The sequence below is a fragment of the Protopterus annectens genome, chromosome 7.part0, assembly GCF_019279795.1.
Source record: "Protopterus annectens isolate FY-2018-M chromosome 7.part0, PAN1.0, whole genome shotgun sequence".
Lineage (NCBI taxonomy): Eukaryota > Metazoa > Chordata > Ceratodontiformes > Protopteridae > Protopterus > Protopterus annectens.
In genome coordinates this window covers 488,286,746-488,305,955 of record NC_056739.1, presented here as the reverse complement: position 1 = coordinate 488,305,955, position 19,210 = coordinate 488,286,746, and the positions used below count along the sequence as shown (strand labels likewise).

General features: G+C 44.4%; 1 protein-coding gene across 2 annotated transcripts in view; it reads right to left on the bottom strand.

The window, feature by feature from the left end:
- The window catches only part of RNF167 (ring finger protein 167), a 1,911,234-nt gene that overhangs the window by 679,027 nt on the left and 1,212,997 nt on the right, over nucleotides 1–19,210 (bottom strand). For both annotated transcript variants that reach the window (XM_044077088.1, XM_044077087.1), the window contains exon 8: nucleotides 15,089–15,182. In XM_044077088.1, coding sequence (XP_043933023.1) covers nucleotides 15,089–15,182 — 94 coding nt within the window. The remainder of the gene's footprint in view (nucleotides 1–15,088; nucleotides 15,183–19,210) is intronic.

Here is a 19,210-nt window from a genome sequence, read left to right as displayed (position 1 = left end):
CTCTGACACACATTTGGTAGAAGTAATGTCCATCAAGAAGAGAGTCTTCTAAAACAACAATTTCAAATCAACAGTAGCAAAGGGCTCAAATGGAGCTGCTGCCAGTACCTGAAGCTTGAAAAGCAAGTCCTAAGGGGGGAAAAGGATCTTGGACAGGACAATGGAAGTAAAAAGGTTCTTTTGAGAAAGGCCTTTGAGATCTTAAGGGCATCCAGTGGCACATTATCCCTCCTAATGTGAAAACTGGATATAGCTGCCAACTGCAGTTTAATTGTCGAATAACTGGACCCAGAGTTAAAGAAATCCACAAGAAAGTCCAGGATAGCCTCCAATGGTGCTGAGAAAGGATCCAAGTTCTGTGAGTTAGCCCACAAGGTGAAGCGCTTCCTTTTACTAGCATACAGCTTATAAATAGACATCTTCTGGGAAAAAGTTAATGTGTGTATGACTCTGTTTGACATCATGGGATTTATGGCCATCAACAGAACTGGAGAATCTGAGCAGCTAACCAGAGTGTCCAAAGGCTGGGCACTTCCAGACCCACCGGGTGAGAAATCAGATCTGGAATGGGATCCAGGACCCAAAGAGGGTAACTCAGAAGAGATCAAAGAAAGGGGAGCCATGCATGGTGAGGCCAAAAGGGAACAAAGAAGATTACAGTCATTCTGCAACAGCTGCTTTCTGAAGAAACCTAATTATTAACAGGGTCAAAGGATATACACATAGTAGGCTCAGGGGTGAAGCATTCAAGAGGGCATCCCTGTTGACTGTCCATAAGAGGAAACTAAGACATAATAGCTGCTGCACTTGGTGCTGGATGAAGAAGTGAACATGTCATAACACAGAGTGCCTCAGTATGGAAAAATCAGAGACGCAACTCTCAGATTAAGAGATCACTCTTGAGGAAGAAGGTTTCTGCTCAAACTGTCCGCTAAGATGTTGGATTTCCCCAGGATGTGCTCTGCAATCAGAAACCACTGAGATGAAATGGTCCCCCCTCTCATTTGCTCAGGTACCAGTCCACTGACTTACTGTCTGTCTAGACAGGCATTAAACCCTTGGGGAGAATGTCCTGAAAAACCTGCAATATGAGGAGGACCATCCTCATCTCCAAGACAATGAAGTGCAGGTTGGTCTTGGTAGCAGACCAGGTTCCCTGGATAGTCTTCTTTTCTAAATACACCCCCTTCTCACAGACAAGAGGCATCCATCATGACCACAGCCTAAGGACAGGAAAGCATCAATGGTCACTGAAGGACACCAAAGCAGACTGTGACTACCACTTGATTTGATCTTGACAAACACTGGTCAGCAAAATGGGAAAGTCCACTGGATGAATTAAGTATGGCCACTGTACCAAGGATACTAAACAGATGGTGGCTGCCACGTGGCCCAAAAGCATAACAATATGATAAGATGGAGGCTTTCTGTAAGAAAGCAAGGAACCTGCCAGACCCCAAAGGTCTGATATTCTGGACTCTGGAAGTTTTGCAATCTGAGACACTGTGTTCAAATAGCAATCTATAAACTTTATGGTCTGAAGTGGATGGAAACTGGACATTTGATAGAAGACTGTCATCCCTAAGGAACTGCACAGCTGGAGTAAGATGCCCCTGGCCCTGACTAGGGATGATCTCATGGGGGCAGTTAGGAGCCAACTGTCCAGGAAGGGAAAGACCTGGAACACCTGCAACATCAGCCAGGCTGCTACCACACACTTGGTGAACACCTGAGGGGTAAGTGGTGAGACTGAATGGCACAGCTCCTAACTGGTAATGACTGGCCTTCCAGCCAGAACTGTAGAAATCTCCTGGACTACCTCTCAATCTTTATATGATGGTAAGCATCCTTGATATCAATCAAGCACATACAGTTGTCCTTCCTCAACAGAGGCAAAACCATCTGGAGGTTGGTATGCTTCACAAACTGATTCAGCTTGCTTAAATCCAGCACTGGTCTGAGGTCCTTATTTTTCTTTGGAACCAGAAAAAGCCATGAGTAGACCCTGGATCCTCATTGACCTAGTGGGACCTCTTGCATGACTTGATTTGCCAGCAGCTTCTGAATTGCAATGGCTGCTGATCATTTCTGATAGGGTGGAATGTCTGGAAGCCATCAGGGAGTTAAACTTGGAACTTGTAAAAATGGAACGGAATAGCCTCCTGACATGACTCTAACTCCACCACATCCCAGTTAATGGCCTCCAAAGCTTACAGGTGTAGAGCCAAACGATCCTCGAATGCCCCCAAAGCAAGACAGTCGGACAACACTTTAGGGCTATTGAAAGGGTATCCTGGAGAAAGCTCAACAGAAGCCCAGGTTCTAAAGACTACCCCTGTCACAATGGCGGGGCCCATTGTGGTTGCCCCCTCACTACAAGGGTAACACTCAGAAAAAGCCTCTTGAAAGGACTGCTGTGCATTCCTGAAAGACAGACATTTTCCCTTCTCCTAGTTCCAAGGAAAGGTCCATTGAGGGAGTAAGCAAGACGAACTCTAATGGCAGGCAGTGTCTTTCCGTATTGCTTACTCCTTGCTAAAGTGTCCTTAACTTTTAGCCCAAAAACAGAAGAGCCATCAAATGAGGCATTACTTAATTAAAAGTTATATACTTACCATATCTAAAGCATCTGTGTTGTCCATTTTCATTCTTTCTCAACATATGGGTTCAGAAACGACTTGTCTGCATACTCCAGACTTTGAATCCAGCCCTCGAGCTCCTCCCTCTACCCATAATGCCCTACTGCATTTCCATTGCCATAGACAGAGTTTGTTGCCATATATCCCTATAAGTTAGACACAGACAGTTATAGCTTGGTAGAAAAAACAGTCCAATAGGTCTCTCTAGAAAAATGAATGGGGGATGGATGGGAGTGAAGTTGAGGAAGAAAGAAAATGGACAACACAGATGTTTAGTTATGGTAACAAAATTTTACATTTGATGTTGTCCTTTTCATTCTTCCTTAATGTATGGGACAGAGCCCCCAGCTATGTTGATCCTGGGTCGCCCTCATGGAAGGATATTCTGGAGTAGAACCAAACCAAATGTGGCTCTGTTTCTAGAAATAATATCCAATTTATAATGGTAACAAAAGCACCATGTGACTGCCGCACAAATATCAATACATGTTCTTGACCAAAAGCCAGATGATGTAACCATGGATCTGGCTGAATGAGGCTTGGGAGGTTTAGATAATGTCATGCCTTTCTGAAAATAAATCCAAGAAATACAGTTGGTTATCTATTTGGCTGAAGTAACTTTAGACACTGGATGACCCAGCCGTTTTGGTGAAAAAGAAAGAAAAAATTTGATTTAATTTATTAATTTGTATTGTCCTGTGAAGATAAAAATGTAGTTGCCTGTACACATCAAGGAGATTCAGCATGTACTCTCCTTTATTTGAAAATTTTGGAAAGAAAACTGGTAAGTGGATGGATTGGTTAATGTTATTTTCAGAAGCCACTTTAGGTAAAAAGAAAGGGTTAAGTCTGTAAGGAAACCCTATCCTTATGAAAAATGATGCAAGTAGGTTTTGAAGAAAGAGCCTGAAGTTTGGATATTCTCTTTGTAGAAGTAATTGCTACTAAGAAAAATGTTTTCCATGATAGGAATTTCAAATCAGATTTAACTGAAGGTTCAAAGGGTTTTTGCATTACACCTTGTAACACAATTGTCAGATCCTGAAGTGGTGAGGAATCCTTTACCAGAGGCCTTAGAAGAAAAACAGCTTTCAGAAAAGCTTTACATAATTTAGAGGAAGCCAGGGGAAAAAAGACTGTTCCACTTGTGAAAACTGGAAATTGCTGCCAGTCGAAGTTTAACTGTAGAAAAACTAGCTCCTTCTTCAAAAAGAGTTGTCAAAAACTGGAGAATCACAGAGACTGGGGCAGAGAAAAGGTCAATTTCCTTATTTAAAGCCCAAAGGGAGAATACTTTCCATTTGCTTTTGTATACTTTTGTTGGTAGATTCCTTTTGTGAAGCCAAAATAATGTCACTTACAGGGGAAGAAAGACTGGATTGTAACTATTAGTGGAAGTGGAGAAACCATGCAGTTATTTTTAGGGCCTGAATGCTGGGATGTTTGATCCCTGATGGGTGAGAAAGGAAATCCAGAGTTAGCTCCAGTATCCATGGAGGATAATGAAGGTGCAACTGCAGGAAGGGGAACCAGAGTTGCCAAGGTCAGAAATGGGTAATAAGGTTTACTGAGCTGTTCAGCCGACTTGCTTTCTGTAAACAATTGCAGATCAAGGGAAGAGGATGATAACCATAAAGGAAACCAGAGGGGCAAGCATGTACTAGAGTGCCTCTCGGTGACTCTCCTTGAGGGAGGATGAGAGTGAAGTATCTGCTGCACTTGTTACTGAGGGGAGTGGCGAACAGGCCACAGAAAAGATGGACCCAATGCTGGAAGATCATTTCTGCCACAGATTGAGAGACCACTAGCGAGGCATCAGAATGGATCTGCTTAGTTTGTCCGCTGCCAAGTTGGTTTTCCCTGGAATGTGCATCTCAATTAGAAAGCAGACTGATAAGATCGCCCATTCTCATACACCCATGGCTGGTTCAAGTTCCTCGTTTACTGATGTACCAGACTACAGACATGATGTCAGTCTGAAATACAATAGTAGAGCATCTTGAAATGCCTGCAATACTAATAGGACTGCTCTCTTCTCTAGGACACTGATATGCAAAACTTGGTCTCTTGGAAGGACCATGTGCTTTGGACCATTCTTCCCATGAAATGCCTCTCCCAAATTGAGAAGCATCTGTGGTCACTGTTGCCATCAGGGTAGGTAGAAGAAAAAGGTCTGCCTAGATTAATATTGTCCGACTGTATTCACCAGTGTATGACTTGTTTGTAAACTGGGGGGAGAATGACTGGAAAGGATTGGGAGTTGATACAGAATGGACCACTGTACGACTAGAGACCACTGGAGAACCCACATAAAGAAATGTGCCAAAGGAAGTAGCACTATGGCTGCTGCCAAGGAACCTAGTGCTTGTAGTCCTAACCTTGCCGGAGGAGATGGATGGGCAAGGAGAAGATGAACCTGCCTTCTGACAGTTGAAATATCATGAGGAGGTAGTGATGCCACTTGTGTTGTCATATCTAGAATTGAACCGATGAACTCCAGGCTTTGGAATGGTGTTAGGTTTGACTTGGCATGATTTATTGTTACACCCAATAATTTATTGTTACACCCAGTGATTTGCAAATCTGAAGTAAATAGTTTCCAGCATGCAGAAGTAGTTGCTTGGAGGGGGCAGTGAAGAACCAGTCATCTAAAAATGGAAACACCTGGAATACTATTAGTCTCAAATGAGCTGCCACTACTGCCATGCAATTGGTAAACACCCTGGGGACTGTGGTGAGACCAAAGGGCAGGACTCTGAATTGGTAATGATTGGCTCCCAGCCAAAAGAGTAAATGTCTTCTGAATCGCCTGTCTATTCTGATATGATAGTATGCATACTGAAAATCTATACAGCACATTGACTCTTCCTTCTGACGTAAGGGTAGGATGGACTGAACAGTGCCCATTAGTAAGTTTGCTTTCTTTACTTACTGATTCAAACTGCTTAGATCAAGAATGGGCCTGAGGTCCCCTGTTTTCTTTGGCACTAAAAAGAAACGTGAATAAGTTCCGAATCCTACTTGGTCTGGTGGGACCTTTTGGATGACTCCTGTCTAGCAACTTTTGGATTTCTTGTGCTGCGCCTATGACTGGGTGGAAAATCAGGAAGTTTCTTTCTTTTGCAAGATGGAAGAAGGAAAGATGGTATGCAACAACCCCTGGATATTATTATTTGCACCCATGTTACTTGTGTTATACTTGCCCAGGCGTCTGGGTGCAAAGACAATTGACCGCCGACTGCCTCCAGAGTTGGACAGTCAGGAAGCACTTCAGGAGCACTGAAAGGGTCTGTCTGAAAAAGGATCTCTTAAGCCCTGGTTCTGCTGACCTCCTCTGTCTCTAGGGAGATACCTACCATTAATATTTCCTCCTCTGCCGCTGGAGAAATTATCACCACGCAAATCTTGGAAAGTCCCTGAGATTTTCAGAACCTCATCTTAAAGCCTCTCTGACTCCTAGAAAAGGTTTGTTGAGGCATACAAAACTTGATTCCCATGGCAGACAATGGTTTTCCATCTCTTGTTCGCTGTGGGCAATTGTATATTTTACTGATGGCTCAAACAAGGAAGTGCCATTGAATGCACTGTTAATAAAGGACATCTTAAAAGGCTCCTCAAAGTCGCACAGCCGCATACAGGCATGTCTCTTTATGGCAATGCCTGTACTGGCCGCTCATTAGGTACCTTCAAGCTGTGTTAGACATCACCCTCATAGAAGCATTTGATATGGATAAATAAGTAGCCAGTTGCAAGGATGTTCCTTAGAAGTCCTCAGCAGACATGGACTCAGGGTATCAGAGGAGAACTAGCCAAGGATATAGTCTGAGTGGAGAAAGAAACCTTCCTTGGATCTGACACTGGACCTCTATGGGATTTCGGATCATGCAACTCCGAAACCACTGGACAGATCAAAGGAGGAGATGAGATATTTTTGATGTGGTAGGATACTCACGGATCTGACAGGGGACACAGCTGGTAAGACTCCCAACTGGATCTGAGCTCTGAGACATTTTTGCATCATCATATCCACATCCGCTTCTGATAAGCTTCTGGGGGACCTAGAAGAAGTAGCTGATGGGGGTCATGAATTTTTCTTTGTGGAGTCTGAAGCAACTGAGAAGGCAAGGTGGACGAAATTGATTTACTGGTACATTCTGGAGTTGGACTCTTATAGGAAGTACCCGGCTTGGAATCCAAAGACCTAGGATCCAAGGGTGGTACAAGTAGGGCTTATGGTAATAACAGAAAGAGCCAAAGCCTTAGGATCTGGCTGTCGAGTCTTCGGATCTGATAGTGTCTGATCCAAAGTTTTTCTAGTTTTCAAAGGAGGCTCTGATAAAGACTTGGGGGACTTTGGAGGGGAGCATTTCCTGTGCTTCAGATAAGCAGACTTACTAGTTTTGGAGGGGGGTTGAACCCCTGTAGAAGATATAGAAAGAAGAAGTTCCTGTAGAATAAGTTTATTACATCTATCTGCCAGGGCTCTTGGGTTAAAGGTGGAGCAGATCTTACAAGAAGTGTCCAAGTACCCAGCCCCAAGACACTACACACACTCTTTGTGGGCATCTGAATTTGGGATTTTATGCCCACAAGAAGTGTATTTCTTAAAACCTCTTGGTTTGTCCGATATGTCAGTATCCAACAAAAAAGAGTAAACTACAAGAAAAACTTTCTTTCTTTGTTTTAAGGGGAAGAAAAGGGGGGTTTAACTACCAGAGATGGTAAGCTAAATAAATAGCTTGTAGTGAAAGGAGTAAACAGAAATACCAACAATGGTAGTTAAGAATTACTATGACAACTGTATGAAAAAGAATGTGAAAATCCTAACGATCAATGAGAAACTAAGAAAATGGATAGTACACCTACAAGGGTTATACAGAATAAATCCAAAGAATTAAAGTTGTCACCCAAATGTTGAGAAAAAGCTTTGGTCTTCTTGCAGGGATTTGTCTATTTAGGGAAAGGCCAAGAAAAAGAAGTTATGTACCTACCATAACGTTCCATGTTAGTTGTCTTCATCTCACCTTCTTTCTTGCTTGTTGGGATTGGAGCCGATCCTCGGCTCCGACTTGGCCATCTTTTATAGGTCGAGAGCTGTTTACTGGCTCGAGGCTACTCCTTATCCCATGATGCCTAGCGCTAGCTACCCAGATCTCATTTGAAATAGCTAAGCCCAGCCATAGCTATGGAATGAAACCCCTCCAAACAGAGGGTTAAACCTACCTGTTATAATCTCTAAGTCAGTAGAGGAAATAAACCAGAGAACACTCAGCCAGTGAAACAAACTCCTCTCTGTCCAATAGGACAGGGGGATGGAGAGGGGGACGCAATAAAGAAGACGAGATGAAGACAACTAACATGAAATGTTATGGTAGGTACATAACTTCTTTATGTTAAGTTGTCTATCTCGCCTTTGTTTCTTGCTTGTTGGGACAGTGCCCCTAGCACCTACGATCCTGGGCGGCTCATTGGAACAGACTCTTCAGAACAGTGGAACCAAAGTTAGCTCTACTCCTGGAGACCATGTCTAACTTGTAATGAGAAATAAAGGTATGAGGATTTGCCCACGTGGCAGCGACATAGATAGGGTCCATGGGCAACCTAGACTGCCCTAGTAGAATGACCTTTCAGTTTGGTAGACGACTCTTTGTTTCTTAGTTGATAGATGAAGGTAATAATGTGAGACAACCACCTGGACAGGGTCACTTTGGAAACTGGAAGACCCTGTTTGCCCCTAGCATAGGAATGGAAAAGTTGGTCCGACTTCCTTATATCCTTCATTCTATGCAAGTAAAAACGCAATTGTCTATGAACATCCAAAAGGTGTAATTTGTATTCTGCCTTGTTGGTGTGGTTAGGGAAAAACACAGGAAGGTCTATAGATTGGTTTAGATTATTTTCTGAGCAGACTTTCGGAAGGAAGGAGGGATTAGTACTCAGAGCAACCCTGTCCTTATGAAAAACTAAGTAAGGAGGATGAACATTTAGTGCCTGAAGGTCCGAGACACGTCTGGCTGAGATAATAGCTACCAGAAAGAGAGTTTTCCAAGATAGAAACTTAACGGAGCAGGATGCTGCTGGTTCAAAAGAGGGCATAATCAAGGAGGTTAGTACCAAATTAAGGTCCAAAGGAGGAGGGGGATCTCTCACTGGGGGCCTAAGGAGAGTCGTCCCTCTGAGAAAGACCTTACACAGCTTATGAGACATAATGTTTAGATTAGAAAACCCAACATGAAAGTTAGAGATGGCCGCTAGTTGAACCCTGACTGTGGGAGAAGTGGACCCAGAATGAAAAGGCTCTGTTAGGAACTCCAAGATTTCGTGAACTGGGGCTGAAAAGGAATCTATGTTCCTAGTCTCTGCCCAACAAGAGAAACGTTTCCATTTGCTAGCATAAGTCTTCCTAGTAGCAGATTTGTGAGAGGAGACAATAATCTCACGCACAGCCAGGGAAATACTGGGAAGCCTGGCTAGGGTTGGAATTGGATCAACCAAGCTGTGAGCTGGAGTGTTTGGAGGGATCGATGCAGCTCTCCTGATTGATGAATCAGCAGGTCTGGAATAGGATCCAGAGTCCAGGGCTGCTCGAGGAGGTAATGGCGCAGGAACAGAAACCATATCTGTTGAGGCCAGTAGGGGGCAATGAGGATCATTTTGCAACCCAACGATATAGCTTTCTGTATGAGTTTGGGTATAAGAGGGAATGGCGGGAAGGCATAAAGAAGTCCCTGAGGCCAATCATGGACTAGAGCATCTCTGGGAGGGTGACCAGGAAGTGGTAAAAGGGAAAAGTAGTTGCTGCATTTGCTGTTGAAGGGGGTGGCAAACAGATCGCAGCAAGGCTGTCCCCATTTGCGGAAGATCAGATCCGCAACTACCTGATTCAGAGACCACTCATGAGGCATGAGAATAGCTCTGCTGAGCCTGTCCGCTACAACGTTGGACTTCCCAGGGATGTGCGTCGCAATCAGAAATCGTTCGGAGGAAATCACCCACTGCCAGAGTCTGAGTGCTTCTTGACATATGGGGCAGGACCTGGTTCCGCTCTGCTTGTTGATGTACCACACTACTGACATGTTGCCCGTTTGAACTGCAATGGTCCCGGAAGGGAGAGAGTCCTGAAGGGCTTGCAATGCTAGGAGCACGGCTCTCATCTCCAAGACATTTATGGGCAGATGGTACTCGTGAGGCTGCCACGTGCCTTTGACTGTCCTGCCCTGATAATGCCCCCCCCCCCACCCTATCAGTGAGGCATCTGTGGTCACTGTGGCAACCGGAGGAGGCTGGATGAATGGTCTGCCCTGAGACACTAGTGGGGAGACCATCCACCAGGAAAGGTGCCTTTTGCATGTTTCTGTAATCATGATCATGTGAGACATGGGGAGCTGTTGAAAGGACCACTGTGTGAAGAGAAGCCACTGAAGGATTCTCATGTGAAAACGGGCCAGAAGTACGAGAAGAACTGCCGCTGCCATAGAACCCAGAGTTTGAAGGACCAACCTGACTTGTACCCTTTTGCATTGCATGAGGATATGAACTTGCTGCCGAATTGCAGCCACCCAGTCTGGCGGTAGCCTTGCGGACATACTTCTTGTACCAAAATCTGCTCCTATATAGGTAATAGATTGACAGGGCAATAAGGCAGACTTTTCAAAATTTATAGTAATGCCTAGCTGGGCACAAATTGTGATTGTATAGTCCCTGGCTTGAAGGAGTTGATGCCTGGTAGTAGCAGTAAGGAGCCAGTCGTCTAGATATGAAAACACCTGGAATCCTTGAAGCCTCAGGTGAGCCGTAACTACTGCCATGCATTTGGTGAACACCCTGGGGGCTGTGGTGAGACAAAAGGGCAGAGCTCTGAACTGGTAATGACTGGCTCCTAGCCGGAAGCGAAGGAATCTCCTGGAGCGCCTGTCCATTTGATGTGATAGTACGCATCCTGAAGATCTATTGAGCACATCCAACTGTCCTGACCCAAAAAGGGTAGAATGGACTGTAGCGTGACCATCCGAAACCTTGTTCTTTGAATACACGTTTAGTCTGCTGAGATCCAATATTGGTCTCCAGTCCCCTGTCTTTTTTGGTACCAAAAAGAACCTTGAGTAAGTTCCGGATCTGAGTTGGTGTGCCGGAACTTCCTGGATGACTCTTTTTTTCTAGCAGTCTTGAAACTTCTATGACAGCTTGGGCCCTCAGATTGGGTGGAACATCTGGAAGGGATTTGCTTGATGGTAAGGGGGGTTGAAAAAAGGGAATTATGTAGCCTCCGGATATGATTGAGTGTACCCATTTGCCTCGTGTTAGGTTTTGCCAGGCTTTTGGGTACAGTGAAAGTCTTCCCCCGACTGCCTCCAGAGGCGGGCAGCCGGGCAACCCTTCAGGGATGCTGGAAGGGCTTGTCAGAGAAGGATTCTCTGCTGCCCTGGTTCTGCGGATCCCCTCTGCCCCGAGGGCGGCATCTGTTGTTGTTGTTTCCTCCTCTGCCCCTGGAGGAAAAATCACAACGTGGGTCAGGCGAGGCTCCCTGGGCTTTCTGAAACCACATTTTACCACTCTTCTGACCCTTGGGATATGGTCTGGAAGAAGTGGAAAAACAGACTCCCATGGCAGAGAGAGTCTTGCCTTCCTGTTCACACCCAGTCAGAGTGTCTTTCACCTGTGGTCCAAAAAGAAATGAACTTTCAAAGGGAGTGTTGGTGAACGACGCTCTAAAAGGTTCCACAAAATTACACGGCCGCATCCATGCGTGTCTCCTGAGGGCCACGCCTGTACCTGTGGCTCTACTCGCACCATCGGCTGCATAGGAAATGAGCCTCATGAAGGAGTTAACTACCGAATTAAGGGTCACCAGCTGAGAAGCCACTTTAGCTTGAGCCCCTTCAGCAGATGGATCCTGGAGGGAATCTCCGAGCTCTTTCAGGAGATCCCTCTGAAGCCTGGTAAAATGGCTTAAGTAATTCAGCGACCTCATGGAAAAGGACGCTGAAGGAAACATTCACTTCCCGTATCTATCCATGGTCCTAGACTCCTTGTTAGGAGGATGGACAGAGGAAGAAGTTTCCGCTAACTCCTTTTTAGTGGCTGCTGCTACCACCATGACATCTACGGGAACACCCTTAGTAAGGAACTGTTTATCAGGGAGTGCAGTGATAAACTTGCCGGGTCTCCTCGGGGTTGGTTCCACTGTATCCGAGGCTGACCAAGCCCTTTGAGCCACTACTGACATTAGTAAATCGAAAGGCGGAGACACCCAGGAGGTGGAAGGTCGGGAACCAAACGCATCCAGGAATACACATTCGTCCTCAGTAGGGGCTAGGGCAGTCCAGTTCCCCCTCTGCTTAAGCATTTCTAGGATGTCTGAAAAGGAAACATCTTCAGAGGGGGATCTCGGGGACCCTTCCGATTCATCCAAATCCGTATCCGAAGTGACAGACTCAGGGAAGTCAATGTGCTTCCTCTTGCACTTCCTCTTCCGAGGGGGCTCCTCTGAATGATCAGGGGAGGCCTCGAAAGAAGAGGAAACACCCAATGGGGTGCTCTGGAGCGCCGGTTCCCCACGCTTGGGGTCTGGAGGAGGGGCAGAGGTTGATGCAGGCACTACAGGGGACGGAGCCAGTGGGGTCGAAAGTGGAGCTGACTCAGAGGCCAGTACACTCCTCATGACATCGAAGGCGTCCCTGCCACGATGCAGAGAAGGCTCCGGTTCCGAGGAAACCGGAATCCTCCTCCGCACCGAGGGAGACGGCTCCGAGGCCGATGTAGGAGCTGAGCTCACATGCGCCGACGCTCCGAGAGGGAGAACGGGGTCGGGATAAGGGTCCAATGCCACTCGCCCCCTCGGAGCTGACGAGGGAGTCTCATCGCCCAGATCCCTCGATGGACGGCACCATCTAGGGGATCGAAGCCGACGACAGAACCGAAGGAGAAACTGTTATTGGTGCAGACGGTTCAACAATTCGAACCCCAACAAACCCTGGCTCTGAGCTCAATGGAGTCAGAGGAGGAACATCGATGGAAGCGGATGGAGCTGACACCTGTTGAGGAGGGCTGGACAACATTTTGGCCAGTGCCTGCAACTTCAACAACCTACTGACCACTCTCTCCATGTCATGATCCGAGAGCCTAGAGGACCGAGAAGAGTGGGAGGATCTATGACTGCGGTCACTCTGCAACAGGGAAGACCGAGGAGCTGAATGTATAGACTCTAGAGAAGGGGACCTCAACCTCTTGTGGGTCTGTGATGGCTCCGAAGGTACAGGTGGAGCCAACGGGGAGGCAGTCTCCTCGGTTCCAGCCGGAACCAAAGTAGTAGGTAAGGCTTGGGCCAATGACGGCACCGAGCTGGGAGACGACGATTTGGTCAGTTTAGGAGATCTCACAGGCCTTGGCCAGTGAATCCTGGGGCTTAAGAAGACCCCTCAAAATAAGCTCATTTTTGCACTCCTGCAGAACTCTTGGGCTGAATGCATGGCATACAGAACAAGAGTCCTGCAGGTGCACTGCGCGTAAGCAATAGACCCAAGAAGTGTGCCCATATGTCAGAGACATTTTCTGACAGCATGAGTCACACTTCTTGAATCCAGACACCTTGGATTCTTTAGACATATCTCAACTAAAAGATACTATACCTACACTGAATTGTTTTTGGCCAAAAGTCTGAACAGCAAAAAACTAAACCAGATACTAACCACAAAAAAACAAAACACACAGTATACTCAGTTAAAGATATATATATATATATATATATTTTTAAACTAGGAAGCCTCTAACTTTACCTAAGAAACAGAAAGAGGAAAAGGCTACCTACAAAAGGGATAGAGGGAGGGGGAGAACTCTCTAATTTAAATGAGTTCTAAGGGAAAACTACAATTACACTAAACTACAACAAACTAGTTATCAACTATATTTTAAACAATAAATTATCAGAAAAAAACCCTAATCTGACAGAAAAAGTAGTGCAATAAAACTTATACGAGCCTGAGCAGAGTAACAATGAACCTCGCGGCTAAAGCGGTAAACGAGATCTGGGTAGCTAGCGCTAGGCATCATGGGATAAGGAGTAGCCTTGAGCCAGTAAACAGCTCTCGAGCTATAGAAGATGGCCGAGTCGGAGCTGAGGATCGGCTCCGATCCCAACAAGCAAGAAACGAAGCCGAGATAGACAACTTAACATCCTGTGTTCATGGTCAGACCATTTCCCTCTCACATATTCAAGATAAAAATGTTATCCAATTTACAGACTCCCTCATGTCTGCAGGGAAATGGTAGCGTCCATATTCTTATTCCCAGTTGCTCTTCCAACATGTTCACATAAAGCTTTCATTAAATTTGGAAAGAGCTCTTCTGCCTGCAGTGGAAGAATAGATTTGCAGTTTACTTGATAGGGAAAGTAGAAAAAAACGTTTACATTATTAGATGCAAAATATTATGGTACAGTGCTCATTTTTTAATTCCACAGAAGTGGCCAGTTTGGTACTATGCAACTCTGTCTGAACAGCTCCCTAATGACAAACATCTATAATGACACTGCATGTAAATGTTTTATAGATAAAGGCCAACTATTCTGCTATGGACTCATTTTAGTCTGCCTCATCATGCTTAACTGATCTATACATTTGGCATTACTCTTTCTGTATTATGTTTTCCCTGCCACTCTTTCACTATGTATGCAATATGCAATCTAATTCTTTACATATCCCTATAAAAAAATTAGACTACATACATGTGTATATGTTTATACTACATGAATGTCCCATTCTCTTACTGTATTTGCCCATCTGGGCTTGTGTCGTAGCTGAAAAGGGCATTCAACCACATTGGAAAATAATAATAAATAATGCCTAGACAACAAAGCAAGTCCACATGTCTAAATAGACTGATTTTTCTACACAGGTGTAATGGGAACAATAATAACTACTAATAGTAAAAAAGTATATGCAAATTACCCTACCAATAAGCAATTATTAATCACGTGTCTCATACTTCTGCCAAGAAAAAGGTAAAATGCAATTTAGCAAACAAAGCTGCCTAGCTAACAAACTCCTTCAGCCAAGAAAGCTCTCTAAAGCCACAAAACTCTGAAACATTTAGCCAGAAGGGATAACAAAATGCTTTTCTAAAAGAGTATTGTATGTCAATCTGTTCAGACTTACAGTTTAAAGGTGCACATACAGAACTTGTACAGTTTTGTCCAATGCTTACTTAAAAGATGTCCCAAAATGCACTGCATTACTTCAGAAATTGTCAGCATGACATTACAGCACACCCAACTACACCATAGGTGGGTATAAAAAAAACACTTGCTACAGTAACCATTGTCATGGGTATAAAGTATCCAGTCTTAAAGAACCAGGGTCCCTTTTCAGAGGTGAAAAACTTATGGTCATGCCACTTCAGTCTGACTGCCTTCATTTGTTATTATCATAGAAGAAAATAATCAACAAATTTACCTTTCTTAAATTTATGGACTGGAATCTTCTTTAACTGGTCTTTAGACAGTCTATTTCGCCTCAATCTCCTTCTATGCTGCCAACAACGTACAATCTGAATATGGGGAAAAGAACACCGACTGTCAAAGGGTATAAATTACTGCAACATCACACCGCTGTAACACGCAAAAATATATAACACACACATATATTCAAATTCATAATTAAGTTACTAATCAGCCATTTGAATTTACTAATTTACTATAAAAGCTCTGCAGCTGTCTCTCTGCATGGATATTACTGCACATTTTTTAAATCATACTGCATTTCTTGGTAATTAGAGCTGCACAACAGACAAGAGTCTGTCATCATGTACTACTTTGCAAAACAACCAACCTATCAGTCACAGTCAGATTAATATATTTCTCTCATCAACAACACAGCAACACAAATCTCTCAACTGTCCTGATTTTTGCCTCAAAGTTTTGGTCTGCTCCTCATAAAATTTGTGTTTTTCTGGCAAATTACTGAGGATCGGAGCCACTAAATTATGACATACATTTCAGCTTCAGAAAATGCAAGATAACACAAATCCTATTATTCTAGCAATTTGCTAAATTTACAAATGCAATACTTAAAAATCTGGCCCTATTTTTGCGCCTTTGTCCCCCCATTATGTTATGCTTTGACCATATTTCTTCTACTAAAGCTAGAGAGCTTTCACTGGCTCAAGGCTATACCCTATCTCATGATGCCTGGCGACAGTTACCCAAATCTTGTTTGCGAATACCAATCACTAGAAGTTATCTAACCAAAAAAAAAAAGGTAAAGATGAACCTTAGGCCATATCTCATGAGGCAAGAAGGGAATCAGAGAACTTTATGACCAATTCCAGAAATTACTCTCGATCCTCCAGGTAGGGGGAAGGAGGATGGGATGCAAGAATGAAGGTGAGATTATGGAAAACAAACATGGACGTTATGGTGACTACATAACTTCTTTATGTTATATTGTCCTATCTCGCCTTCATTCCTGATGGTTGGGATAGTGTCCCCAGCACCTCATTTCTCAGATGGCTCAAGGGAATAAACTCTTCAGAACAGTGGAAGCAAAGCAAGCCCTGCTCTGGGAGGCCACATCTACTTTGTAATGAGTGATAAAAGTATGAGGATTGACCCATGTGGCTGCTGCACAAATTGAATCCAAAGGTAATATGGCTTGAAAAGTGGTGGAAGTCGACATAGCTCTAGTCGAATGGCCTCAGATTCTACCTGGTAGTTGCTTATGTTGAAAGCTTTATGCATAAGTAATTGTGTCTGAAAGCCATTTGGATAAAGTGACTCTTGAAACTGGCACCCATTTTCTAGTCTCTGAGAATGAGACAAATAATTGGTCAGATTTTCTAAACTCTTTTGTCCTATGTAAATAGAAGCATAACTGCCAATGGGCATCCAATTGGTGAAGCTTACATTCTGCCTTGTTGCCATAGTTGGGGAAAAAGGACAGGAAGGTCAATGGACTGATTCAAGTTGGACTCAGAACATACTTTGGGAAGAAAGGAAGGATTTATTCTGAGAGAGACTCTGTCTTTGTGGAAAACTAATAGGGAGGATGAATAGACAAGCGCTTGGAGTTCTGAAACCCTCCTAGCCGAAGTAATGGCTGTAAAAAAGATCATCTTCCATGTTAGCAACTTTACCAGACAAGAAGAAGCAGGCTCGAATGGAGGGAGGATTAAAGTAGTCAGTACCAAATTTAGATCCAAGGGAGGTGGCAGTTCTCTTATTGGAGGTCTTTGCATGATATGTGAGACATTATTTTCGATCCTATGTCTCCTACATGGTAGTAAGGTATGGAAGTTAATTGTACTCGTATAGTAGATGCAGCTGCGCCTTGACTGAAAATCTCTGCTACAAAATCTAGAATTGTAGTCACAGGGTCTGTGAAGGGGTCTATGTGACACTTGGAAGCCCAACAAGAAAACCTTTTCCATTTGCTAGCATACAGTTTTCTAGTTGCATTCTTATGAGATGAAACCAGAATGTGTGTCACTGCCGGGGATATGTCTGGAAGCCTGGCTAAAATGGGAAGTGGAGTAACCAAACTGTCAGCTTGAGGGTTTGGATGGAGCGTTCCTGACTGATGGGTCAGAAGATCTGGAACTGGGTCCAGAATCCAAGGTTCCTCCTGGAGATGGGGCCATAAGGCCAACACGATGAGATGAGCGATGAGAATTAGTTTGCAACTCAATGATTTGGCTTTTAGAACAAAGCAGAGTACTGGTGAGTTGTCAGCTTTAGACAAAATCCAAAATGTTCTCCTCTGTCTCTGAGCAAGTCCTTTAAATTGATAATACATCCTGCTGACTCATTTTAGATTACATTATTCTTAACAATTCTCTGGTTTGCCAGGCAGACAGAAACTCTACATTTACATTGCTTTGATCTTGCACCTGGTCAGGAAACCACAGTAATTAAAGACATTATATATGTAAAATCTAGCAATTAACTCTGGTCTCAAAACAACAGAAAGAATCTGCTGGTTCAGACATCATGGTTCCAAGTTTGAGATCAGTCAAACAAGGCTTGACTTATCAGCTTTCTTCTAGCAGAGTGCACTGTTCTTACATTTTCGACATTCAACATTTAACACCATTTTCTTCCATTTAAGCGAACAAGCCGATGGCTTATACTAATATTTACAAATGACAGAATTATCTACAAAATTCTATCTGGCTAGGCTGGCAGCCTTCACATATCTTCACAATGTCCCGGATCCGATTTGGTCTGTGGGAACTTCTTGGATGACTATTTCTTCTAGCAACCTTTGGATTTCTAGGGTTGCTTGATCCCTTTGACCGGGTAGGATGTCTGGGATTGAGCTTGATGGAGGGGGTGGAGAAGAGATGGGTATGTTGTATCCCCTGGATATAATCGACCATACCCATTTGCCTTGAGTGATACTGAGCCAGAATTTTGGGTACAGTGATGATCTGTCCTCGACTGCCTCCACAGGTGGAAAGGCAGGCCTCCTCTTTCAAGAGCACTGGAAGGGCCTGCCAGAGAACTTATCCCTGTCACCCTGGTTCTATGGACCCCCTCTGTGGCGAGGGCGGCGTCTGCTATTGTTATTTCCCCCTCTGCCCCTGGGTGAAAATTCAGCACGGCGAAGCTCTTTGGGATTTCTGGAAACACATTTTTCCACCTTTCCGACCTTTGGGATAAGGCCTGGTAGAGACGGAGAAACGTACTCCCATGGCAGAATTTTGCCTTCTTGTTCGCACCTGGTAAGAGTCTCTCTAACTTTTGGCCTGAACAAGGATGAACTATCAAAAGGGGCGATTATAAATGAAGACATAAAGGGTTCAGCAAACCCACAAAGGCACATCCAGGAATGTCTCCTCAGAGCTATTCCTGTGCCTGCCGCCCTACTCGCTCCATCGGCTGCACAGGAAATGAGGCGCATGGAGGAGTTTACTGCAGAATTTAGAGTCACAAGCTGACAGTTTATCTTATCCGGTATTCCCGCAGCTATAGCACCCTGGAGGACATCTCCTAGCTCTTTCAGGAGATCCCTCTGAAGTTGGGTAAAATGGGATAAGTTGTTCAGTGACCTAAGAGTAAAAGCCGCTTAAGAAAACATATGCTTCCCATATCTGTCCATTGTTATAGACTACTTATTCGGCGGATGGACAGATGAAAAAGTTTCAGCTAATTCCTTCTTGGTGGCCGCCGCCACCACCATAGCATCTACTGGGACACCTTTGGTTAAAAAATTGTGTGTTGTTCAGGCAGTAATAAACTTGTTGGGCCTCCTCGGAACAGGTTCCATGGATTCTGGAGAGTCCCATGCCTTTCAACTGACTATGCCAAGGAGCTGGTCAAAAGGCAGAGACACCCAAGAGGTGGAGGGCCAAGATCCAAATGCTTCCAGGTACACAGACTCATCTTCAGAAGGGGAGAGGGTCTTACAGCCACCTCTCTGCTTCAGGATCTCTAAGATGTCTGAAAAGGAGACAATCTCAGACGGTGACCATGGGGAACCTTCTGAATCATCTAAGTCCATATCCGATGTGACAGACTCACGGGAGTCTAAATGTTTCCTCTTACAAGTCCTCTTCCGAGGGATGTCCTCAGGGGGATA